The sequence below is a fragment of the Anser cygnoides genome, chromosome 5 (genome assembly GCF_040182565.1).
Source record: "Anser cygnoides isolate HZ-2024a breed goose chromosome 5, Taihu_goose_T2T_genome, whole genome shotgun sequence".
Classification (NCBI taxonomy): domain Eukaryota; kingdom Metazoa; phylum Chordata; class Aves; order Anseriformes; family Anatidae; genus Anser; species Anser cygnoides.
This window is the reverse complement of record NC_089877.1, coordinates 64,177,913-64,204,824: the sequence shown is the minus strand read 5'-3', so window position 1 is coordinate 64,204,824 and position 26,912 is coordinate 64,177,913. Positions and strand designations below refer to the sequence as shown.

The 26,912-nt window shown below is 45.1% G+C and overlaps 1 protein-coding gene across 3 annotated transcripts in view; it reads right to left on the bottom strand.

Moving 5' to 3' along the window:
• Positions 1-26,005, bottom strand: part of SOS2 (SOS Ras/Rho guanine nucleotide exchange factor 2) — a 53,654-nt gene extending 27,649 nt beyond the window's left edge. The window contains exons 1-8 of one of the 3 annotated variants that reach the window (XM_048066031.2): positions 25,665-26,005; positions 14,424-14,549; positions 11,394-11,525; positions 9,594-9,758; positions 8,745-8,948; positions 7,084-7,227; positions 2,382-2,492; positions 374-472 (exon numbers count right to left, since the gene is read on the bottom strand). In XM_048066031.2, the coding sequence (XP_047921988.1) occupies positions 374-472; positions 2,382-2,492; positions 7,084-7,227; positions 8,745-8,948; positions 9,594-9,758; positions 11,394-11,525; positions 14,424-14,549; positions 25,665-25,751 (1,068 nt within the window). In that variant the 5' untranslated portion in view covers positions 25,752-26,005. Of the gene's footprint in view, positions 1-373; positions 473-2,381; positions 2,493-7,083; positions 7,228-8,744; positions 8,949-9,593; positions 9,759-11,393; positions 11,526-14,423; positions 14,550-15,374; positions 15,769-19,261; positions 20,170-25,664 lie in introns of those variants that run through there. The other 2 variants (XM_048066032.2, XM_048066033.2) reach the window with 2 other exon arrangements.
• Between the last annotated feature and the right edge of the window lie 907 nt (positions 26,006-26,912).

Sequence of the window (26,912 nt, the reverse complement as noted above, 5' to 3'; positions counted from 1 at the left end):
GACTTGGCACTGAGAATTCTTTTCTGAATCATGCTTAGCTTTTACTGAATGGGCATAAAATGCAGAACTCAAGGGAAGACGGAATTAAAATATATGCGTGTTACACTTTAAACTATATTAGAACTCACATTCAATAAAGGTTTAACTGAATAAAATATATAACTACTTCAAATATTCATAACAGAACAAGAGGTGCTTTTGATGATTTTTCACATGAATTTACTTTTCAGACATACCCTGACGTCGAATTAATGTTTGTTATACCTTTCGATTTTCAGCAGCAGTAAGTAAAATCTAATTGCCTATCTAAAAGCTCAGATTGTCCACATAAAGAAAGGTTTTTAGCAGGAAGGAAGGATGTGGCTTCACTTACCTGTAGTAACTCAAAGTAGTGCAAACAATGATAGACTGGGATGAGCATGAGTCGTGGGAGGACGTATCGTACAGCTTCTTTAAACCCTTCAGCAGTAGACTTAAAAGGAAAAACAAACAGGATTACTTCCAGTGACACACACAAAACAGGGCTGGACAAAGCCCTGAGCACCCTGGTCACATTCTGAAGTTAGCCCTGCTTAGAGCAAGATGCTTGGGCTAACAGATCCAGGGCGTCACGATCTACATTACTCTATGCTTACAAGCAAGGAATTTTGCAGAATCATCTGTCTAATGAGACTCCCTGCAAAATTCAGAGACAAAAAAATGCTCTGACATCAAGCAACAGAACCTGTGAACACCCTTTTGCAGACAATGCAAGCACTTTTTTCTATCAGCAGCTTAGGGTGGATTTTAATGCACGCTCACTGGCAAGCCCACGGCTCTGAGAACCCCCCCCAAATGCTGGCACAATCTTGCTGTTCAAAGAGGTAACCAGCCAAACAGTTTACATTTTTGCCAGAAGCAGCAAACCAAATATGTCAGACAGATGACCAAGTTAACCACAATTCTTTTTATAAGAACCTTTTGGTACACAAGATGGTCGTATCGCAATCCTTAGATACCTTTGTATCTCAGCAGTTTGCAGCACTCAATAACAACAGTTCAAGGTGACAACACCTAAAAATAACGCACTATCTATGGCTAAGCTGCCCCCGTGATTCCAGACACATCCCAGAATGAAGAACAATGTTCGTACCCACTTCCAAAACAACACGTTTCACGGTGGGCCACAGTTTGCTGCAGAATTTAAAGAAAACACTGGAATGTTCAAGAACAGCCAGGACTCCTATACTTGCCACCAACTTCCCTCTAATTATCCCTCCTCTGAATTAGGTATGCTGTGCTGCTATTTATATCCAATATACCGCAGAAATATGGTGTATCATCACTGAAGACATTAATGTTACTATCTCCCCTTCCTCTGAAGCTGAGATATCACAAGTTTATGAGTTAGAAAATGCATCAGAAATCCTTTCCCCTTCCCAGCAGTTAACTAACACAGTAATTCAGGTCGCAAGACGAAGAGACATTTTCCAGCTGACGGTGAAATCCTTGCCCTCTTCCATACCAAACAGAAACCTAATTACCTGATCTCCATTTTGGAAATGAGCCCTCCCCCTGTTTAAAAGTTCTGGCTGCATCTCTCTGCAATTGCCAGAGACAGCTCCTACATGTCCACAGCCCGGAGCCTGGATCTCTGCCTTTACTTCAGAGCTTGGGGAAGGGTGGAGGAACACTCCTAGGAAAGCCCAAACCTTCCTATGGTACGGAGAGTCAGAGAGGAGTCCAGACTCACTGTCAAATAACTCGATTACCAATTTAAACTGGAATATGGTTTGGAGCTTTAAATTTGCTAGGGAGATGGATAGAGGGCCTTACTTCATTCACCAAGTAATATTTCAGAGGCAGCTTACCAAGCACTCAGAGCTGGAAACACTCTGAAGAGGAATTTGGGCTCTCAGAGATGCAGGTCCCAGTAAACCGTACAAACTAAGTGCTACTGTAATGGGTTTAGCTGGGAGCCCCAGTGATTGAACGCACACTCTGCAGCTTCTCTAAGTACTCTACTGAACACAAGCTCAGCTTGCTTCTGAACAGCAGCAACCTTTAATAGATTTGCCAAGTTGGCAGAGATTAAAAATAAAAAATAACAATGAAAAAATCATCACAGATGATCTTGCTGGGTAGTCCTATTAAAGAAATGATTTCTACAGTTTTCTTGGAAAAACTGTCAGCCTCAATCTCAATGCCAAATGTGTGGACCTGGGATATGCAAGGAAGAAAATGCAAATGCTGCTCCTTGATGCCTGTGCTTGATGTTAAAAGGCAAAACAGAAATAGAAACAGCAGGTATGAAAGGTTACCCCCTCTATTCAAAACCAAGAGAATCCAAACCTTCAAAACCTGAGAACCAAATCAATTCAGTATTTCTCATTTGCACTTACCTGAAAGTGAAGGGCAACAGCAGGTTTTGCCATTAAGTTATTAAAATGCTCATGAAATTGTGGAGAGAGAATATCCTGGGACAAGGTCTCATATGGATCAAAGGCTTGCTCCTAAATAAAGGCAGAGAATTATATACATACAAGAAGAATGCAACATACTTCTGGCCCTGTTGGCACAGTTCTTTCTGTGAATACGCTGATAGACATGTAGAACTTTTCAAAAGATCCATTTTGCAAAACAAAAATATTCATTAAGCCACACATCTCTTTTACTGCTAAATTGTAAATGTACAAAGCATTTTCTCAGCATTTGTCAACCTTACCATACTTATCACAAATACAAACAGTTTTACTGAAACAGCAGGAACCACGAAGAGTTCTTGCTTTCAGTCCACCCACGTTTCACAAAGAACTGTTAATTTACCTCCCCTCTGTCAGTAAGAAACGACAATTTGGAAAGAAGTGAAGGTGAAGTGACAATTCAGATGAACTTTGGACACTGTCACAAGGAGGCATTGTTGTACCACCTCCATTTCAGAATACATCGCTTAAGGACTGTTAAGGCCTGTTGTAAACACCAGTCTTCTGCACACTCCTCTGGCCATGTTGTAAAGCAGGGAAAATATCTCACTGGCACAAAGTAACAAGCCTGCAAGAGTCTCAGGGTAAAGTCCTCTAAGAGGGGTGAAATGAGTTTTGGGGGGCTAACCCTATTTGGCCCGTAGAAAAGCATGTTATTTGGCTCTTGGGAAAAGGACGGAGAAGCAAGAGTAGGTTGAGCAGTACGTCCAAAAGATTACTAGAAAACAAGAGAGATCTTCAGGGAGTTCAAATACAGTCCCATCAATTCCAACACAGTATAGTCAGGATGTGATAAAATAAAGCCTCCAAAGCTTCCGGATGGAAGACCTCCTCCACGAGCCATGGGATACACTCAGGAGTCTGCGCAGGGTGACACCGAGGATGCAGGATGACCCCGGCAGTTCCAGGTGCAGAAATCACGACTCTGGACGGGGGCACCTGGCTGCGATTCTGGAATACCAACTGCAGCAGGATGGGACGAAAGCCTGACTTGACATGAATCTCTGCAGGACTAATTTATGACTGCCCACAGATCACCTGCTCCAAAGCCCGCCAGGCTGTTCCTGAGCCTGCAGATTCACTGGGCTGAATCACTCGTGAATCACGGAGTTAGTCTCTGCTGATGGCACCACGCCCAGAATGAGCACATCCCTCTTTCCCCCTAACAGAAGTAGAATTTGGGAGCACCAAGCACCACAAAGGCTCATTTGAACGTTCAGGTGAAGTCTCGAGTCTTACATGTGCCGGGGGCACAGGGGATTTCCTACTTTACTCATGGGCAGCTATGATTCAACTCTTTTGGGGAAGGAGAAGCAAAGAACGCACTCTCTTTTCACATGCAAATTCTAATCCTCGCTCTCAGGCGTCATCGTCAAGTTCTACTCATTACTGTCCATTCGCATTAGGCTGCATCTCGTGGTGGGGAAAAAAAGATTTGGCAGATCAGCAGCAGCAGCAGCTGCTGAGGAACGAGGAGACACTACATGAGCAGGCTGATTTTCCTGAGCAGTCTGAATGCCGCTTACAGCCTGCTCTTTTGGTGGCATTACACTCCTGCCCACTACCTACAGGCATGGGATACGAGGGTCTTTTTTGACAATATCCAAATTAAAGATGAGGAAGGCAACACTGCAGACACGGCTTCTCTTTTCCATACCAGCCATGACAAAAAATGAATATAAACTCCGCAGAAGCATTAAATCATCCGTGGGTATGGGCTCGGCTGCATCCAGAGGCAGCTGGCAGGGACACAGATGGCTGCAGCTGCTCCACGGGCTGGCTCTCTCCTCTGTGCCACTGGACACAAGCACAGTGTAGAGCTGGAACTGCTCAAAATGTAATCTCGCATGCACATCTACTGGGGGAGCCAGACCAACACATTTGTGATGTGCCTTTACTACCTTTACTGCATTTTAGAAGTGTTTTCAGTTTCTTCCGCTCAGACTTTAATCAATATTTCAAGTTTTTGGTTTTGTTTTTTGAGCACGAGACTGAACCAAACTGCATTAGCTATCTTCCCCAAGAGAACAATCAGAAAAAAAAAAAACACACATGGTTTTTATGTTTGCAGTTTCACAAAACCTACTGAACTACGGAGACATTAACCTGATGCCTATAGAAACTACCTTAACACAGCACACAGTTCTGGGCTGGTGTCTGTACTTCTCAGCTCCTTTTGCTGTAGTGCAGCTGCTGGCGTCTTTTTCACTTTGTGGATACCTAAAACATCTCTACGAAAATGCAAATACCAGCATAATAAATTTACCATCTACTGATAATAACCTTGCTTTGTTAGCTGCCTTCTGAAGACCACTTCAAAATAGGCACAACGACACTCTGCCCTCACTCCTGCCGTTCTCCTGCCACCAACTGAAGGACACTGATGAGATTATCTAAGGCAATCGTTAAAAACATATTGTGGTAGTGAAAATTGTAAAGGTTAGCGCCAAGCTAAAAAAAAATGTGTTTACCCACATATTTAGCAAATATCCATGTCCCACTCATGTGCGTCAGGCATCAAGTTTTTGAATTTGTTTCACGCCAGGGAAAACTTATTTTCCCCATACTTCCCTATCTCAAAAACACCATAATATTTATGGTTAAAGCTTTCCAGAGGACTGATGCAGAAAAAACAGACAAAGCAGGAAAATTCCAGCTCACAAGGGCTGTTTGTTTTTAATTATCCTTCCAAACAAGTTGAAGGACCTTTATAATGGAAACACTAAGCAAACAAGCCTGGCAGTAAGATAGGCAGAGCAAATAAACAGTTCATTTTCCAATCTCTCCTTAATGATCCCTTTTACACATATCCACAGAAAGATGATCTAGACCCGTGAGATGATCAAATGAACAATTAAGTACATCTTTTTCTGCATTAATTCAATTATTCCATTCAAACTTACAAACTGCATAAAAAGTAGGTTTGAAGAATAATGTTCTTCATCACCTATTGAAGTCTTTCAGTTAATAAAAAGCAAGCCAGATTTTTACTCATTTGAAATAATTTGTTTCCTTTAAAGCACAGGATGCCGAAGAATAGCTTTTGCAATAAACTGCGATATGTATGTTTTCTGGGATTGTGCTGTACTATTTCAAACTTTAAGTCTTTTTTTTTTAATTTTATATAATAGCTACTTTAATTTGTTGTTCAAGTGTTTTTCCCTCTCATTGCATAAGAAATGATGCTTTAACATTTTAAGAGCTAAGACTTATTCAACCAGACTTTTCTACTGATAGATCTCGTGAGTGGCTAATTGAACTAAAGACAGCAAAACTTGATCTTTGTAGTATATTCCTACATGAGCAGCACATGGGCTGAAGGACGTGTATTCCTTACGCCTACAAGAATGTAATTCTTTTCCAGATGGCACTGGTGGGTTCATGCACTCTGACTCTAAAAATCAGATGTACTTAAAAATGAAATAGAGAAGTTACAGGTTCTCGTTTACTTAAACATAGTACTTTTAAGATAAAACCATAAACTTCACATTCACTGTGTGATTCGTCTGAGATAATCTCTCTGTCAGGCCAGAACATCTCATTTGACTTCCTCTGTAACACAGTCCACATGGTTTACATGGTTACCCTAACACTTTGGTTCAAAAAACTGGGCTCACCCCACCTCTCATTTAAACATGTCCAGAGGCGGAAAAAAATCCAATCCACACCCACCTTGGTTATTTATTCCAAGAGTTAGCTCCCCTGACAGTTAAACAGGTGTGGCATATTTCTAACCTGAACTGTCCTGTTGCCTTCCAGATACTGCCTTTTGCTGTGCCCCTCCATGATAAATTCCAGAGCAATTTTGTACTCAATTTTAAGGTCGTGAAGGTACCTGTATACCTATCTCATATTGTTCGACTAATATGAGCTCTATCTTAGTCTATTTCTTTCTCTAAAACTACTTCTGTGACTCTCTTCTGCAGTCCTTCCAGTATTTGAAAGCCCCATTAGAACAAAAACAAAACACACAAAGCTGACAAAAGAACTGATAATAATGTTCCAGTATGAGCCACACGAATTCCATGTGCAGCCTCTCCCCTTAATCCCTACTCTTTAATAGCTATATGTCAATGGGTATCAGTAGCACTTTTGCTATAATACTGAACAGTAAAGAACCTGCTTAATTGCTTGTCTGTTTTTATAGTTCATTCCCTCCAAGAGTCATTGCTTTGCAAGGACGTTTCCTACTCCAGATGTATAACAACGCATTTGTCTGAGTAACTCAAGTCATCTTACAACGTCAACAGTTTTTGGGTAGCACTGGGCCTGACACTAAAGCCTACAGAAATCAATGTACCACCTTCTTCCAGTAAGCAATCCCAGGTAATTGCTTTTCAAAACCACATCCCTACAGTAGCAATTAATTCCTACTCCAAAGTAAGATTTTAGTTTTGTGCTCACGTGCTTCATAAAGTTTCTGTGACAGGCTGAAAATACACTTTAGCTTACCTGTTAAAGAATAAGTAACGAAGATCTCTGTTCAGAGCCTATTAAGAGAACTAATTACAGCCATAAACTTACTGGAGATATTAGAGTCATGACCAAAACTTTACTAAGAAATAAAGAGGCAACAAAACCAAACCACAACATTAAAAGCAAAGCAAAGCAAACCCCTTACCTCTGCAAGATCCTCAAAGCAGCTGCCAGCCAGAGGATGAGGACTGCTTTCATCAGTCATTTCTACAGTATCCTCAATCAATCCCAAAAGCTTCACTGTCAACTCATGAATATCTGAAATGTTGCTGAATACCACATCAATATCCTGCAAACGTGAAATGTATCTTAGTAGTGTTTAGAATCACACATTTTGTTTATGTAAATACCACAGCATTTTTCAGGAAGTCTGAACCAAGAGGTAAGTGGAGAAGAGCTAGAAGAAAGTCAAATTACGTGGCCTCCCCAGCCCAGCCGGCTTGTCTGGGCACATCCAGCCTTGCACAATTCTCACCCCAGCAAAAGAAAGTACACCTTCCTTCCCAGGCTGGAAAGGCAGCAGTCTTGGTACAGTCTGCTCCGAGCTTTGGACAGAAATGTCCGGCCTTTTCAGCCACAATTCACAGCTGTAATTTTCCCCCCTGATGATTCTTGTCTCAGAACACAACAGGAAGGAGGCAACTTAAAGCAGCTCCAAGGTCAGAGCCTCAAGAGGACAGGTAAAACTAAAGCAGCACTGGGCTACTTCAGCAAAAACGCTACCTGGGTACAGAGGAGCTGAGCTGGCTGTTTCTTTTTACAAAGCCTGCTTTTAGACTTTTCAGATTCACACACCACAAAGGCACGCAACTATGCGATCTCTTCCAACAGCTCTCATTCTTTTTCTGACCCCTCTGAAAAACATTTCTCAAAAGCCTTCTCTGCCCCTACCTAACCCTGCAGCTTTCTTCGTCCTGCTAGTTGCAAGACCATGGCAAGCTCCTCATGGGAACGAGCAATCTCAGTCTTTCATACCCATTCCCACGTAACAAAGAATATTCCTCAATTCCCAAACATCACTCCCTTCTCCCCCTATCTTCTTTATTTGAATTCTCTCCCCACATTTGCACAATTCTCTGATGTCCCATCAGCTACCGAGGGACCTCCATGCTCACAAGTAATGAGAACGTCTTCTGCTGCCTCTCTTTTTAACCTTCTGGTATCACTTAAGAATCCCAGTTCAGGTTTTGCTGGCCTGGTCCCCTTCTCCTTCCTCCCTCCCACATGAAGGGTTCACCAACCTCTCATTACTATTACTTCTCCTACAAGAGCTGTGCTTCTCCTTTAAGACTCTAGCATCCTGAAAACAAAATTTGCCACAAATATAATTTCAGTCAATTATCAAGTACTTGAACCATAAATCAAATAGAGATTTCCTTTACAGTCAGTCACATGCTAGAGAATCTGGAGCCAAGGGCTGCTTTATTTGCAGTTTCTGCAGATAGGGGGCCCTGGAATAGACTTCAAATGCCAATTCAAGCATTCGTCTGCATTCACCGTACATGCAGGTAGATAATTTTTTGTTAAGCAGAAGTTAACTATTACATACATGACCAAAGGGCACCAGCTATCGCTGGCATCCAGCCAGGAATCCTGTCCATCACGCTTCACTCTGAGAGCAGTACTCTTCATACTCTTAATGGCAATTCCTCCCTTTTATTTCATATACAGTCACCGCTTGTTATGCACTGACATACAATAAATCAAATTCAATTTTACCTCCAATGCAGTTAATGTAAAATTGATATGTTATGGCTGCTAATGGAGAAACTAGCATTGCACATCAATAACCTATTACGGACTTACATTAGGTGTGAACAATTTTCTGTTAGATAGGAAAGCTTCCCGAAATACTTTTATTATCAGATTCAGCTCCCGCAGATATTGCCTTTCTTCTGCAATTTCGTTTCTCACTAGGTCGTAGTAGTTGAGTTCCCCAGAAGAAGAGGGCTCGTCTTCACAGAGAGACACCAAGCCGATGTCATCCTGATCAAACATATCCATCAAAACCTAGCAAAGAAATTAAAAAAATTACATGCAAGCCTGATTTTTACACTTGGATCAAGCTCAGCTATTTCAACGTGTTCAGAGAAATCCTTTGAGTTTTTAATACAATACTTTCTGTGATCACTTTCACAAGGGAGTAATATTTAAACTTTGGCAGCAGAAGGCTGGAACAGATGCCAAAGCCATTTTCCCCTTTATAAGTTAGTACGACCTAGAAAACAAGTTACAATTCATGCAGAACGAACTTTGAAAACAAGGCATCTTGCATAAGCTTTTGACAAAACCCTCCTGATGAAGATAAAATTCAACAAAAATGTTTCTCATATTAATGAGGATAGAAAACTAAAGGTCTTTTCTGTATTATAAAGAAGGAAAGAGCTGTCATGACAAAGTGACATCAGGAGGACAGTTACAGAGCTGGGAAATAAAGGACAACATTTTCTGTCCTTATATTGCTTTATAAGAAGTATTACTGTTCCAAAGCAGGCTTACATTAACCTTAAGTCTTTACCATGACAGGTCTGGCACAAATTCAGAGAGAAGCTTCTGCATTTGAGTAAGTCTCCCTCCTATCTTACTTCAGAGGCATCCTCTAAAAAAATCACCTTCAGTATCTATCTGTCCAAGACTACCCTACCCACTCCTTACCTTATCGGCACACATTGATACTTTAATGTCCTGCTGGGAGATCTCAAAGTGTCGTATATTGAAGACATAGTTTCCAGCCAGCTTTAAAATGTCAGCTGAGATGTATTCTAAGACAGCCACAATATACAGAGAGACATGGTAATCTACTTTATAACCTAGGACCTCCTGCAAATTGAAAACAAGGGGAAAAACGCTATTTATTCAAAAAATTCATATGGAGTGACAATTAACACATTTGGTTTCCTACTGGAATTGATCTTGTCTGTGTCGCTGATTTACAGCAATGTAATAGCAAGGACAAAGGACATCAAACAGCCACAAAGGAAATGCTTGCAAACACTTCCTTGTGCTATTTTGCCATATACTGACCAGATGAAAAGCTACAGAACTTACAATAAACCTTCCCCTAAAAATGACAGGCCTAAAAATAGTGTTCCTTCAAGGAAGGGACTTCACTGGAACCAGTTTTGTACTTAAATTTTAGCCTACATCTATGGCTATTGCAGGACTGTGGCCCAAATCTGGACTCTTCTAAAAAGAGCATGCTTCATTTTGAATTGGTTTTGATGGAAAAGTTTAATCTGCACAGGAAAAAAACAACAACAACAAAACCAAACAGGATGAATGTTACACTTTCTTCTTGTGATGCATGTTCCATGTTCCACACAGCATGCAACACACAATCTCATATTTGTGACAGGACCATTCAGGACTAAACTCATGCTAGCATCATTCTTACCATTTCTGGATGCATCTTCTTAAAAAACAGGTTCTATATCTACATCCACACACTTCTAATGCAGACTTCACAAAAGAAAGCCAATGTTGTCTGGAAAGGTCTTGGTAAATGCTGTTTTCTTTCCTAACTTCTCTTCCCGTCTCATTACTGTCACAAACTGAGACGTTGTATGTAAGAGCACAGGGACTACGCCTGAAAGAGTGCTTTGATTTCTGCTTACGCTTGAATAATGTTTTCTCAATGCAGCTGGAAACTCTGCTCAATAATGCCACCAATGGAGAAAAGCATTTTTTAAGCTATGAACCACAAGCAAAATAAACAGAAAAAGAAATACCAAAGAAAGAGCAATGTTTGAATCGGCTTGAATCTATTGATTCAGCACAGATCTAAAAAGGATTCAGCACTCAGAGTACTGTTTTATCATGGGCACAATATGAGTAGACAGTTATTGTGTGACACTAAATCTTGGCTGGGAGTAAGGAGCTCTACACCTGTTATAATTGACTTGACATCTGAAAACTGAGACGGCCACTCTCCTCAAAACCCACCAACGATAAAGTCAGTATTTGGTCTTTTGTTACACCTTTGCAGATCTACGGATTTTAAAAGCAAGGTATCAGTGACTTTTAACAGTAAGGACATTGATACACGTCTTAGTTGACAGTATACAGGGAACGGTGTCTAAATGTTCTCTCTTCTATTTTGGCTTCTGCAGCATTTTGAAACAAATAAAGCATCAAAACAGTGCTACTGAAATAGGTAAGGTGTTTGGTTTGGGGTTTTATTTATGTTAAAAACTAACTAGTCAGATTTCAAAGTAGAGTAACGTGTTAACAAGCCAATGTCTAGAACATGATGAATTCAGGGATCTAGATTTATTACACACTACAATATATTTGTCCGGTTTTATGGTGACTATTTACTCTTTTGGCCAATACAATAAACTTACCTAATTTCACACAAATTAAAGAAATATCTAAAGGTTACGCTGGAGGGCAATAATACAGCTGGGGTTGTGTGGTGGGCAGAAGCAGCAGTCATCAGGTTGTTGCTTTAAGTACCTTTAATAATGGATGTATTTTGTCCACAGGTAGCAGGAGAGGGTTTCTTCTTTTTCGTTTCTCTATAGCAGACTGCGCATCAGCAATCGCCCACTTGTCTATCGGGTGAGGAAATGTCTTTTGAACGCGCTCCTGTCCAAACATAAAGAACACAATTAGATTAACCACAATAATCAAAGAGAAGTTAAAAAAACAAAACAACAAATTACTTCCCCTGCAGTACAGCCAATTATCCTCCTCCTCAGAGTTTGCAACATGTTTTCCTAAGTATTCTCTCCTTCTTACCCAACTCAGCTTCACTCCTTGCAGTAATCCCAAACTTCCCTTCCCTGAGCACAACGAACAAGAGCTGCAAGAAACCTCAGCAGAGACCAGGAGCCCAAAATACAAACAACACGAGGAAGTACTAAACAGCTCACAATCTAACTGAAGAAAGCAAGTTTTTATTGTTCCTATTTCGTAAAAGTCCAGAACGTAACTTGCCCTGTATCAGATGAAGTTTATGGCAGAAGTGAAAAGCAAGTGCAGGTACGAGTTCATGATTCATGAAGGAGGCTGGCTGGAGCACTTTGGACTCCACAAGCCCACACAAGAACAACTTCCCTGCTGCATGGCCAGTCACAGTGGCTGCAGTTTACAGCCCACAATACCGCAGTAAACTGTACGCAATTTCCATTTTTATATAGGTTCACACTTCCCCACCTGCTACAGGAACAGGTGAGATGACTCCCCCAACAGAACAAACTGTTTTGGGCAGCAGTCCCAAGCTAAACACGTGCAAAACCTCACTCCTGCTTTCCACAGCACTCTCTGGGCTTCCTGCTGCAGCAGCAGCCCCTGAGAGCCGAGGAACGAAACGCTGCGAGAACAAGTCTAAACTCAGCGCTGATTACTGCTTCTAAGGGACTCAGGAAAAACAGATTTATTAAATTAAACAGCTGTTGCATAACGAACACAAAAGAAGAGTTAGTCGTCTTCCAGGACACTGCAACTGCCATGGCTCCATTATAGGTTAGCTACAGAATGATTCGAGAAAGATGGTGAAATCTGTGTCTCCCTTTGAGAAAAAGATTTTTGCATGTATTCTGACATTTCACAGGGGGCCTAGCGGCAGCTTTTTAGTATCTGCACTTGGCCTTTCCACATTCAGCTGTCCGTGTCAGCCGCCTGTGCCAGGCAAACGCGCTGGGACCTTTCTTGGACAGCGGCCTGAAGCTACAGACTGGTTTTACCAAGTAAACTTTCCTTGAGATGCTACCAGGAGATCACGAGTAAAATGTGGAATTCAGATGTCCTTCAACGAATAACAAGTATCACGTGCACGAGGACTTTACTGGTTGCCAGCCCTTTTGGGAACAATTTGAAGGGCTTTTACTGTTTATAAAACGTTTATAATTCGAGATTTTAGATCTTGCAAATACTTACGTTTAACGTTATGCACAAATAGTTCCCTTAACTCCAGGCTGTTATGTAAATAGCTGCGTGATAAACTTTAGAGATCACAGCTCTCATGTTTTCTCTCAACAGCTAAAAACAGCTGAGGAGCAGAGCCAAAAGCCTTCATTTGGGGCTCTCGGATGCCTGCTGGCAGTGCAACCTCACCAACAAACCTTGACACTGAATTGAATTCTACTTCCCCTGCTCTGGAAGAGTCTGAATTTATTGATCAACAGAATAATAAAGTTTTGGGGAACGTGTTACTGCTGTTTAAACAGAACTCTGTGTTTTTAAGTTAAATAACTGTTGTATTGCCAAGTGCAACAATGTTTTATTGATCACAGCTTTAAAATGGCAGGTATATTTAAAATACAATACACAGGATTTAGTGTCTGCTGTGATATTCATACGCACAGGGAGAGCTGTCAGTCTCCTCAGAAGATTGTGTGTATGGTGTGCAGCTTTGCACACAGTAATTTGTGGAGCGTATACACGACCTAACAAAAAGCTATTAATTCATATGTACACAGGGTATTTTATCATCTCATGACTCAGAAGCAGAAAATCATGGAGTCAGTGGGCAAAATAATCAGTGCTATCTCAAATCGTCCTGTGCACTGAAAGATTTATCAGCTGGGAACTGGAGAAAGAACATGGTATTTCTCAACTTCACATCTAAGGTTCAAATCCAGACTCAAGGTAGTAACAATCCTGAGAGCTAGTAGAGGACTATTAAATTTTACTTTTATTTAGTCATACTGTAATCTTTATGCATCAGTATTACAAAATATATTAATCATAAACCACAATTAATAATTAATGAATCGACTCAATGTTGAATAAAGGGTGATTACTGCATCTAATAAAAATCTGAATCTCCTCAGGCAATTATTTTGTAAATATTTATTTCTTTATTTCCAGGATGAACACTGAGAATAGTAGATGAGGACACCTCACTTTGTTTTAGGCTGAAAATCCTAGACATATAGATTGATGTAAAAGTAATACTCTGCAAAGCTGTAATGGATCACAGCTACATGAAAGCACTGTCTCCCTCCAGACTGTACACTGAGGCGTACTCCATTAAAGCTCTCATTTTGTAACTGATGACACAAAAGCAGACAGCTGCAATAATACAAGAGCCCCAGTGAGTTCAATAAAGTTCCAGGAACATACAACTCTATTCCCTCAGCTGCACAATCCAGGCCTAACAACAGTAACCTTTCATTACAACATTTATTTTTTTCCCTATATTAATGTCAAAGAGCAGGAAAAAAATCACAGCCTCCTTTCACTCTCGAGTCCAAGGTGTATTCAAGCAGCAGAAAAATCTTTCAGAGCATTCTGCATTTACAAAAACAACGCTGAAAGAAAAAAGATCCTCCATTTCTATTCTGAAGCACTGTATAAGAAAAGGAATTTCCAATTAAACATGCTCTATGAAATTTGAACGCTATATAATCTTTTAGAAAAGTAGTGTCACCAAGCTCTACTCTTCAGATTCATCTCGCTTTAACTCCGACCTGCACTGGTCAGAATATCTTTGTTTCTCTCAGTAAAGCAAGCCCTTGGTTTCCCAGTGTCTAACCTTACCTCTACATCTTGGACAGTCCGTGGCTGAGCAATGCATAGCTTGTTTAGCAGCTGAAGTATCAACTCTTCAATGTAGTAGAGGGAATCTTCTTTTGCTGAAAGGTTTGGGTGAACCTGTTGCTGAACCTGTCCAAAAGAATTAAAAAAATTAATTCTTTGTTTTTTCATTCAGAAGCTGCACAGAAGGATGAATCGTAGTGAAAGCAGAGTACCCCTGGATTGTCCTGCTGCAAATCTGCATACTTCCAGTAATTCCCCCCCAAGTTTTCCTGGGTTGTTAAGCTGACAATTCCTACTGCTGCAACGTTGGTGCCTCTATTCAATTAAAATCTGTTCAGCCTTTATGACCAGGAAGAAATGTTAAGCCCAGGCAGATTTCTGCTAAAGATGCACTGAAAACCATCCCTGTAAGTAATTCCACAGTTACTCATCCACAGAATGAGTAAGAAACAATTATTGCTAACCCTACCAGTGAGTACTGGGTGATTTGTGAACAGAGGAGGAACATGGACAGGAAAAGACTTAACAAGCAAGGAAACCAGGGAAAGAGCTAACCAGGCTGGCAGGGCACTGAACTAAGGCAATCTTAAAAACCCGTGGCAATAAAAAGCCACGGCCACGACAATGGGCAAGGGCTGCAACAGCTCTCTGAGATGTCTGAGAACCAGAAAATGAAGTAGAAAATGAACTGAAATGAACATGAAACACTGTCTGAGGTGTGAGAAAGAGAGATGAAATACCTACAGCAAGGAGGGAGACCTTACAACAAAACCCAACACCCTCAAGTGTTAGCCTATACACTCAGTTTTCCCTGGCAGCATCTCAGTCAGGAAAGCGCTAACTCGATCTTTAACTACAGCCAAAGGACTCATAAATGCAACCCAGGGAAATTCCCTACTTTCCCCAAAACAAATTATATGTTAATCACTTCAAAAAAGTAATGGCACATACCCACACTGCCATTATTCTGTACGTGGCTTCAAGCACAAGACAAGCTGTTGGGTGGTTTTTCAGAAGACGTCTTTGGGTCAGCCTCTGCTCCTCTGAAATCCATCCATCCAAAGACCACGGGCAAGTGCACAAACGGAGGGGCTCAGGGGGCTTCCTTCAAGTTACACAACTACTAATTTCACAGCAGTACGCTCGGGGCACTCAGTTTGCAGCCCAAAGGGCTCAGGGACGGGTAGCACAGATGGGGAAAACATCTCAGGGGAGCAGAGGGAGACGACAAAAATGCAAAGACCTACCCCTGGTGCTAACCGTAACGGGGCTGAAAATCAAGGTAACGTGCTGTGGTGGTGTAAAGGACAGCCGAACGTGCGGGCTCCTGTACTATGCCCTGGGAAAGGTGCCCGGCCAGGTATCAAGGCATGCTTCTAGGGCTCGGTTCTGCACTGGCACCCTTCCTCCAAAACCACAAGTGAAGACTTGCATTACCGAGGCAGCTGTGAGCCGAGAGCAGGGAGCACACCCGCTGCTTCTAATCCAGTCACCCAGTGCTGTCCCAGCTGTTGTGTGGACCTGTAGGCATCACTTATTTTTCTGCACCTCAAAAACGAATAGTTTTGGGCTTCGTTTAGCTGTTGTGCGGCTGAAGCGTACACAAGATCAGATACTACTGAAAGAAAAAAATAAACTCAAGAAAACCCAAAGCACTCTTTGAAAACACTCGCTGCAGGCTGCAGGTTTTCAGTAATACAGGAACATTTCACGTTCTTCCTGCACAAGAGTTTAACTCACAAAACAATGGAAAACCAGGAAGCGCCAGGCGAAGGTCCTGCCACGCATCCCTCCGCAGAGCATTACCACGGCAGAAGCACTGGCTACCTAAGTAGGAAATAAGCAGAAATGACATTTTCCACACAATAACCCTCAAAGATGCTCCACGGAAATGACAAGAAGAGGAGCTGGAAGATGAGGAAGGGAAGCTGGGCTCCCTTAAGAGGAGAAGGAAAGCTTCCAATGCTGACCGCAGCCATCCTCCTCCTCTCACAAGGGGCACTCGTCTTCAAAACGCAAACTGGTGCCACAAGGAAAATGACTTGAGCTTGTGAGTCTGAGCAGCTCATGCCAGGCTTTCCTCAGCCTTCTCAAGAGCTCGTGGATACCTAAGTGCGAGGACAAGCAGACGAATCCTCTTCAAACACCAGAGAGATCTCAGCTTCGTATGACAAGCACGGATGTGAGGACCGCAGGCAACTCTGCTTCGAAAGGAGCGAGTCCAGCACCAAACCCCGGTGTTTCTGGGGTGAGCCGGCCCTTCCCAGGGGACTCCGAAATCAGCTTCCACTTCAAACGATGCTGCCTGCAGCAGCACAGAGATCATCGCTCAGGTATTCACTGCCTTTGGGAGAAGTCCTTTGGGCCCAAGTGCCAGAACTGTGAATGAACAATTTGATCATGAGACATGGGCAAACCAAAGAGACAGCTCAGGAGCACCAGCCATGCAAATCAGAGGCTGCTGCCTCAAAACAGAGCTTATTTTTGCAGAATTCATCTAAACCCTGATTGAAAGAAGTAAAAAAATAAGGAGAGGATGTTTGATAAAGCGCTGAACGTAGGGGAAAAAAAGCAGGGAGAATTACTGAGGGCGGATTTCTTACAGAAGGTATGTTCACTGATTTCAGGTCCAGGCTGAAATACCTGAGCATGCGGCATTGGCTGGCCTGGAACAACACACCAGAGCTAACAATTTTGATCTACCTTGTAACTGCTTCCTTTAAGGGTCGAAACTTTTAGAAGCAGGCATTGCACTAACCAGCGAGAACCCCGCTGTAAGAAATCTGAGCGGAAGCTATCAGGGGAACAAGATCCTTTTTAACCCCTTTTCTCTCTGAAACAATCCAAGCAGAAACCCTGACGTCACTAAAGAGGGAGATGAAGATCAGTGGGACCAGCTATTTTTTTAGTGTCATTCCTTTGTGATTAGTCCTTAGTGAGCTGCTCCAAGGAGCGGAACCGAAGTACCAAGGTGGGAGCCCTGTAAGCGTGGCGTTTAAACGAGGCCCTAAGGCCTTTCTGGGGGACACGCTCCTATTTTAGGTGGGAGTTCCTACACAGCTCCTTCCCTCGCTCCTCCTCTTCACCTCTCCCTACTCCTCCACCCCCCAACTCTTGCGTATTTGATGATAACCCAGCCTTCACAGGTCAACTGAGATCCTACCCTTCGTTCCCAGGCAGCTCCTGCGCCGCGCCACGACAGCTTGCAGAGGAAACAGGCAGCTGCGGAGATGAAGTCAGGCTCGAAATTCCTTCTCGGTGAGATTTTAGTAATCCCTACAGCCCCTTGGGAAGACGTGTGTTAAGACAAGGACAAAAACTTGTCAAGGAGATAACTAAGAGCATTAGGACTAGAAACAAACTCATCTTACTTCGTAGAGCTAATATAGGGGCAAGCTTAGTTTTGACCCACAGGAGCTCTGGCCTGAAGTCTGAATCTCAGTGATATCGGGACTTGGAGAAATTCTGAAGTGCTGAGTATAAAAGGAAGGGCCAAAGCGTTGTATTTGGAACAGCAAAAAGCTGAGGAAAAGATATTAGAGTCAAAACTGCAACTTCTTTTTAGCCTGTACTACCGAGACGAGCCCTCAGTTTGGCTATGCTGCCTAAATATATTTTTACATAATACACTTATTTTGGTAGTAAAAGCACATTCCGAAAGCTCCAGTTGTTCCACGGAAACAACACGTGCAAACCAAGAGGTTGTTCTTCAAAAACAAAACAGAAAAACAACCCGACCCAACCCGGGACGTGCGTATCAAGTCTGCAGGCAGCACGCAGCACCAAAACTGTACACTGTCACGTTCCTGAAAGAGCAGATGACGACGTCCCACTTCTCTACCTACATTCAAAACAAGCCTACAGTTTCAGAGGACAGAACTCCAGCATTAACAGAAGTTTCCGAACGAGAAGTCTCCAACTCAAAAGTGCCACCGCAAAAACTGTCAGCATGATTTGGACGCTTCTAAGCCCACTACGCCACCAGGATGGTTTCATAAATCGCACGTTTAAATTGTAAACTATTTGTAACAGAAACTACTCGCTCCCCTTTTCCCACAGTGACTGATTTCAACTCAGAAGCGATTTATATTTCACTTGCCTCGTAAAAACACAGTGATGCCAGATCAGAGGACATGTAAAACTTCGCCAGGCTGTTTGTTTACTTGAGGAACATCGCATATAAATTTGGAAGGAAGAAAAATAATTAGTGCATAGAAGTTAAATGTTTACTGTCACGTGCTGGTTACAGCCTTGCCAGCACTTGTCAGGATTTCTACGCGCTGTGTCCGAGGTGACGAAAACACCTCCCAGCCAAAGAAAGTAGCTCTGGGCCTGCCTAGTACCAGGATGTTGAAAGCCAGGAGGAAGAAAAAAGGAATCGGACAAATTTTAGGTTGGGTTTTTATTCCTCCTCACCTTTTCTAAAGATAACACTGACCATTAAAAGCAGAAAACTCTCTGAAGGTGTTTTTAATCCCTTAGTCAGGATGCTTTACCATCACACAGCAGAGGAGGAGGGGAACCAGCTTAGAGGCCTCTGACGCTCTTATTTACTGAAAAACGACAGCACAAGCATTCCCAATTTCCAGGCATGATTGCAGGCATTTAGAAAGAAACCCAAAGGTTTCAAGACTTGCAGAGACATCCCAAATAAAAATGCAACATCAGCTTTTTAACCTGTGCTGCTTTCTACCCTCATGCCCAGCACAGCAGTCCCCAGCCCGCCCGTCCCGACTGCTGCCAGAGGCGCAGCGCGGAGCCGGCTCCTGAGCGAGGCGCGACTTAACACACGGCAGCACTGCCGCTTTTTCACCGCGGTTCCGAACGGCTGATGTTACCAAAACGAGGCGTCCACTCAACACGGTTACGAGAAGCATCTCGGGTGCCGCCTGCCCGCCTGTGTGGCCGTTCTGCCCCGCACACGTGTGCTGCTGCTGCTGCGAGGTGGCGGCGTGCAGGGGCGGTGTGTCCAGCAGCCAGCGTGTCCAGCGGCCGTCCTAGCACGGATCCAAACCTCCTCGCCATCAGCTGTTCGCCCGCCATCAGGTCGCACGGCCGGAGGAGAGCAGAGCAGAGGGCGCACGGGAGGACATCCCGGCGGGCGGCACCGAGGAACGCAGCCCCGAAGCCGGCCAGGATTCGTGCGTGGCGCAGACAGAAGGCACGCACTGATGTGACGTGCGGCTGGCTGATAAACTGTGAACGAAGGGCAGAGCGTTCCACCTTCCTCTTCTGCTGTAGCACGTCGGGCACCTCGACAGCGCTCAGCGGACCCGACGGCTGGATCGCTGCGTATGAGCCCGGAGCTCAGCCTCTGTCCACAACCTACCCCTCTCCGCCCGCCTGCAGCTCCTGCCCGCTGCCCAGAGGTATTTCCTCCGGTAGCTCTCCTGCTGGCACTTCCCTCTGCTCCATCTGCTCTCATCTACGGCTCACGTTTTGTTTCAGACAACATCTTCGCGCTCGCTGCTTTTCTACCCCAGCGCTCAACCTCCTTCCTCTACCCGACCGCGTCCTTTTACGCAGAGGGTCAAGCAGAAATGAAAACACGCGTATGCTTGTACACACACAAACACTTGTATCTTAAAAACAGATGGAAAATTAAACACCTAGATTTTATCCACCCAGTTAAAATGCCTTCTTTAAATTGAGATAAACCCCGACTGAGCTAGGAGCAGCCTCTGCCCTACGATAGAGGAGGAAAACAGCACAGCCAGTGCAAGACCAGTGCGCACACATCTGTGATGCCACATCTGTGATGCCAGGTCTGTAACTCTCTACGATACTCCAGGCATCGCTCCCCGAGCAGGGGCTGTTCCACTCCACACCCAGCTTTGTTTTGTGCCCTCCCCAGACCAATGACTCGCCCAGACCAAACCACGAACGCACCCGCAACTTTTCACTCCGGTCCTTCGAAGGCTTCTAAATAAATCCGTGAGCTGCACGGGTCAGCAGAGCTCGGAGACAGCAGGGTGAGCTTCGAGATGGTAATTTAAACTAAGAGAACTGACACAAAGATGCCGTAAGAAAGGATAAATGGCGATAAACAAAGGAAAGGAAAAAAGAACAAAGCTTAAATCTGGTGATGGTGAAGACCAGGAGAGTCGTTTCTCTGAGAAACGCACGGTCAGTAAAATGCCATCCAAAAACAACGCCGAGTGTCAGGAGAATAAAGAGGATATGGAAACGGGAAAAAGAGCTGTCCTCAGGAACAGTGCTCGGCGCGTTTCTGACACGAGAACCCCCTGCCCTCCAGGAACGGCAGCAGCGGCTCACCAGGAAAGCCTGGCAGAAACAGCCCCAGGTAACTGCAAAGGCAAACTGCAGGCTCGGCAGCTTCTCCTGAGGACATCAGATAATGCTCACACTATGTGAAGAGGAAAAAAAAGATGTGAAAAACTAAAGACACCAGACAAATATTGCACCTGGTGATGCAGTTCACTCAGCATATGTGTGAAATCCACAAGGAGAGAGAAGAAATAGAAGAAGATGCTGCTCGCCTGCTTTTTTCGGGCTTCAGCGTGCGGCAGGACACGGGCGAAGATGAGGTTTAGAGGTTGCTTGGACCTGTACAAGGCATGGAAAAGGTGCTGAGGGCAACAGGGGGACAGCCCCGCTTTGGCAGGAGGGCACAAGAGGCCGGGGGCTGAGCCCGGCTCCCCCAGCACACGACACCCAAGGGGCAAACGACCAAAGGCGAGGGGAGAAAGGCGCAAGGACGAGGTCGGGCACGCAGCAAGCAGCCCGGGGCCGTTCTGTTAGAGGAAGCGTTCCCCCAGCCGCTGCCAAATACAACGGCACTCTTCCTTCGACTTGTACGTGCCTCGGATCTACAGCTACCTCCATTTCGTGCCGCTGCCTGAGAAGGTTCTCCTGCTACCTCGTGCCAACTGCAAAACCCAGCGATGGCATTTACGCTGAACAGCGCAACAGCGAGGAGAAAAAAGCATGAAAAAGAGGATGTAAGCAGAGGGACCAGTCCCTTTGGTTCCTAATGTTATTTATGATAGTGAATATTTATGCAACAACAAAAATCAGTCTGCTCACGAACAAGGGACCAAACCCAACTTTCGGAGATACCCAACCCCTAGCAGGGATACAAAGGGTCTGGAGGAATTAGACTGTTGTTTAACGAAGGCTTGGCGGCTAGCGCTTCACGGGGACTCGGTGTTCCTTTCCGCACCTCCTCCATCCACTTCTCCATTGTGAGCACGCCGGTATCTGTGCTTCACAATTGTCCAGGTGTGCGTATTTCACAGGTAATTTCTATTTTAGCATCGCCATCACTGCCCTGGTTCACCACTCTCCGACGCAGAATGGCGCAGAGGCATTCGCGTTTGCAGAAGCCCAGGTTCCGGAGCACAATTATATTTATTAGAAGCTCAGTGACCTAACAGACTTCAAAACCAAACATCCCTATTATTTTAAAGCCTCATAACACGGGAAGCGATATCGCTGTCGAAATCATAATGCATTAAACAATAATGCCCTGTAACGGAATTATAAGGCGTTAAATAATTCTAACCCAAGGCGGCCTGACCCTGCAATGCAAAATGTGAAGTGCACTTGGCAGAGCAGGGAGGGAAGGGGGGCAGCCCCTGCACGTAGCCAAGCACCGAGGGAAACCCTCGCCACGCAGCCTGGCACAAGAGCGGGGTCACCAGGCTCAGCTCCCCGGGGTTTTACAGCAGCGCGAGGCGCCGGACCACCGTAAACTTCGGAAATGTCCTCAGCGAGGTCGTTTGTAGTTCTGAATGCAACGTTTGCTAAGAATAAACCCTTTAGTCACGCTCTAGAAATTTGATGAGTGGTCCAGAGCAACAGCGGAATTGTTTTAGAAAATGCAAGTAGCGTATGGAGCCCCAATTACACGTGCAGTGCCCGCAGCCGCGGGAGCGTTAATTGCTCAATGGTTTCTGGTTGTGCTGATGGAGAAAATCAACACAACAATGCCTGTGAGATGCTCGTCAATCTGATTTAGAGAAATTCAAGAAAGAACAAAGCAATTGGCTACACACCTCTTGTTTACAAAATAATATTTTTAATTTGCCACTGGATTTGTAAAAGTACGCACAAATGCTGATGCATGTTAAGAAAACAAAGAATATTTTAGGGCAAATTAATCCCTGTACACGTCATTACGCATCCTTTTCAAAAATGCCTATTATTTCTAAGGAGTCACCTGTTTAATTCTGAAAACTTGCTCCAAATAACTGGAATAAAACTTTACTCCAGGTAGCAACTGAAGGCATCATGCATAAATAAGTTTTCAATTCCAAAAAGCTTTACACAATGCACGTCTGGTATATTAAAACTGATAACGTAGTGGGTTGGTGGGAGTTATGCAGCCAGGTGTTACCACTGAGACTCACACTTCATTGCTCAGGGTCCCCCAAAATCCCACCCTCAAATTAATAGATCTGACATCAAAAGACTGGTATCACCTTGGAAAGTCATTTCAGTTCTGGACAGCTTCATCAGGAAGAAAGCTTACAATCAGCGAGAACAAGATTTGGCACCACTTCTGTACGAGGAGGCAGGGTTACAAAACTGCAATGCCAACTTTAGAAACACGTGTCATAATTTGACATCTTTCTCTTCAAAGCCCATCGGGCTTTGAAAAAAAAAAAAAACACCACCCAAACACTCGAAAGCAAAAGCAAACGCCACGACCAAAACCAAACCACCCCCAAACAACAAAAACCTGCGTAAGAAGGGAGAGCGCGAACCCTCGGGCACCGCCTTCTCCTCCAGCATCCTCGGGGCAGGGGAAGCTCCCCACGGAGGGCTCCCGGTCCCATGGGAGGCAGCTCCTGCCAGCTATGGGGGGAACAGGGGAGACCCTTGCCCACCCGCAGCCCCCCAGAGCAGCAGCAAGCCACCAAGCAGCAGCGCTGGTGCCCACTGCTGAGCGTTTGGTGTGAACCCAGTGCTGGCAGGGAGCTTGAAACGCGCGTGGTGCCACTGCAGCAGCCGCCTGCAGGCTGCCAGAGTTATCTGACAGGCGTCGTGACCCTTTAATTCCTCAAGTCAGCTCCCAGGTTAAACACCTTCCCAAAGCTCACACCATAAATGTGTTTTACTTACTACAAACTGCACTTCTAGTAACTATAACGCAAGCAAGAAAAAAATCATTGTGTTTTTTTTTTTTCTGATTCATTTACTTTGACAGCACTTTTATAATGAGTTCCATTATATTCACTTCCTACTTAGAAGGTTTCCAGCACAGCAACAGATGAAAATAAAATGCTTCGGAGTAGGGACGTGCTTGTAAATCTACCAGCTGGAAAAGAGTAAATACATGAAACTACTCGAAAAATGTCAACTTAACTGGATTCTAAGGTACCAGTGCTAGGGATATGGTGATTTAAATATAAAATAACTAAAAAAGTAAACCAAAAAATCTGTTTTAGTAATGTCCTGCTGTTTAGCTTTGTTGCTTGTTTTTTTTTTCCATAAGAAGACTCCCACTGGTGGGCATGATTTGGCACTCTTTACCATCTTAAGGATATCTACCTGCCTAAATGCATGCAGAGTATTGTGCAAAAGACAGATTCTCACCTTTTTTACATATTAAAGAACTAATGTATTTCAACAGGTTTTTTTTTTTCCATTTGTCAAGAGTCAGCTGCATGGAATTAAATGCAAATGCAAGGGTTTAAGAGCGTTTTGATAAGAAGCGACCTTAAGCTAGCTGAATGCACCATGAAAGAGCCGAGCTCTTCAAAGCAAGTTGTGGACTTCAAGCTCAAGCAGCAAGGAAATACTGTTGGTGTTGGTGAACCGTACTGACCGGGTATCCAAGCCCACATCTTTCTCTATTTTAGAACTAAGATTTCTCATACCTTAGCGCACACGATGAAAAACAAAATCTTTCCTCTTTTTCTGTTCCCAGTTTCTCAAGAAGCGTTCATTTAAAAAACAAAGCCAAACAAAACAAACATTCAGAAATGGGAAATAGAATGTTATCTCTGCCCTTGCAGCATCGGTTACCGTGATGAAAGTGCGGTTTAGAAGTTCAGCTAACTCTGATTCCAGGTATTTAACTAAAAAGCTTCTGAAGCTTTTAAGAGACTTTAACGTTTTTATCACAAAAGCATGCTGTTTGACAGGATTGTACCCAAACCGGCTGACATGCAGATTTTTCAAACCTACCCAGAATTAGCTTTTTGAATACTGTAATAACAGTTTGTAAGTTCAGAAGCTAACAGTCTCTTGCTTTATGCACACTGGGAGCTCCGTGCAACAGTTTTCGGCTAGCCTGCAAATAACGGGCACGCTCTCATCTCATTACCAAAGTGAAAGTGCAAGATGTAAACAAAACAATAACTCAGGCATTTGCTAAAATAGCCCGGGTTTAAAAATCCCCAGCGCCGGTATCAGGGCATTCCATCTTTTAAACAGGATTTTCAAACTGGCTTTCTCCTCGAAACTGGAACAATGATACAATTTTGTTTTGACTCACTGATACTGCACGTTCATAGGAGAAATGCACGTTACGGTACGATTGCTTCACGCTAAAGGGTGGGTACTGCAGACAAGGAACTTTCCCAGGAGGAAAAAGATTATCTATAAGCAATTACGAATTTTTACAGGCAGCCACTGGTATCAAATATTTATTTTTGCTGCTTAGAAAGTAAGATCCTGTCCTATTTCTTTTGCCCCAAATGAAGTATACGATGACAGAATCAGCAAGAGCGGTGTTAATCCAGTGACTTTAACGCTTTTTTTGGTGTTGCACCATAAAAATAAGTTGTAAGGACGTGAAACCCTTTGGGACGAGGCGATGGAGCCCCAGCTCAGGTGGGGAGGAGGTGGTTAGCGCCGAGGGCAGGCTTCGTGCTTTAACCGCTGGCAGCTCAGGAGGAGGCTTCGAGAGGCAAAACCCTACCTCAGGACTCTTCAGGCAGGTGACGAGCGGTTTTTACGCCAGCCACAGGACTACCTGCCTGCCTTTTAACACCGCTGACCGTTAAACAAATTCTGACTGTTATTTTTGAGGGGGGCAGGCACGTCCCCAAGCCTCCCCGGCCCCCCCAGCGATGGGCTGGGGCTGCCCAGCTCTACAAATCACCTCACAAAAGGGGAGAACCCCGCCGGGACGAAGCGGGCGGCTTCCCGCAGCGGGTGTCCCCCACAGGAGGAGGCCGCCTCCCCCCCCCCTTCCCCCGGGGACACCGGCACCAAGCGGCTGAGGGCCGGGGGCCGCGGGGCAGGTGCCACCGCCGGCGGCGGACTGACCTTGCGCAGGGCGGGCACGAAGAGCCCCCGCCATTTCGGGCCGTTCTCCTCGCCGAAGAACTCGTAAGGCTGCGGCGGCGGCTGCATGGCGCCCGCCGGCGGCTCCTCCGCATCGGGCCCGCCCGTCCCCGCCGAGGAGGACGAGGAGGAGGAGGAAGAAGAAGCCGCCGCCGCTCCTCAGCTCCGGGCCGCCGGCGGCTGGCCGCTCACCCCCCCGCCCCGGCGGCCATCACATCCGGCGCGGGAGGGGCCGGGCCCGGGCCGCTCGCCGGGCGCTGACGGGGCGGCGGCTGAGGCGCCCTGGGCCCCGCTCGCTGCGGGCCGCTACCGCCCGCTGCCGCCGCCGCCGCCGCCCTCCGCGCGCATGCGCCGCCGCCGCCATTTTGCGGCCCCCCCCCTCCGCCGCCTCCCGTCAGTAGCGGGCAGCCCGCAGGGGGGCGGCCGGGCTGAGGGGAGCGGGCGCCGCCATCCCGCGGTCCCCTCAGGAGACCCCCTGTGCCTCCCTCGGGGGCTTTCCTCACCCCCCCCCCCGGACTGTCCCCTCCACGGGGTTGCCCTTTCTGAAGGCAGTGTAGTTGAAGTCTTACGTGCCCTTCACGCCCTATGTACCCCTCATGCCTCATGTACCCTCATACCTTATGTACCCCCACCCCCCCTTTTAGGGCTTATCTACAAAGGGAGTTATTCCAAAAGGGATTCATTAAATCAAAATAAAAATTGCCTTTCTGCCAGCGAGAGGGCGACCCCTTGTTAGGGCAGATTTCCCCCGGAGGAGACGGGTGCTTCACTGACAGCTCCCTCTGCTCTGTGGTCTCTCAGCCTTCCCGCTGCATCAGGACAGCCAGGGAAATTTCCAACAAAATAGTTACTTCTGTGGAAAAATGCTGGTTCGTCAACTCCAAACTGTGAGCAAAAAGCAACCCCACTTACGGCTTTGGTGTGGCTGTGGCGAGCCCCCAGGCCGGCAGCAGGCAACCCCAGCACCACACCTCCCTGCTCCGGTGCCCCCTCGCCTACTGTTGCGTCCCCAGCTCTGAGCCCCCAGACCCCATTTTTCAGGATGGTGTGGTCCTGTTCTGGAAACACGAAGTGCCAAAAAGGAGCTCATTTTCCCCAAAGCAGCCACTTAGTAAGCCATGGCATGGGCACTCAAGCACTTCTTCTTTACAACACCTTAAAAAAAAACACTTGTACCACACACTTCCAACATTTAGGACTGACCCTATGGAGGAGCACTTTTAGGGGAAA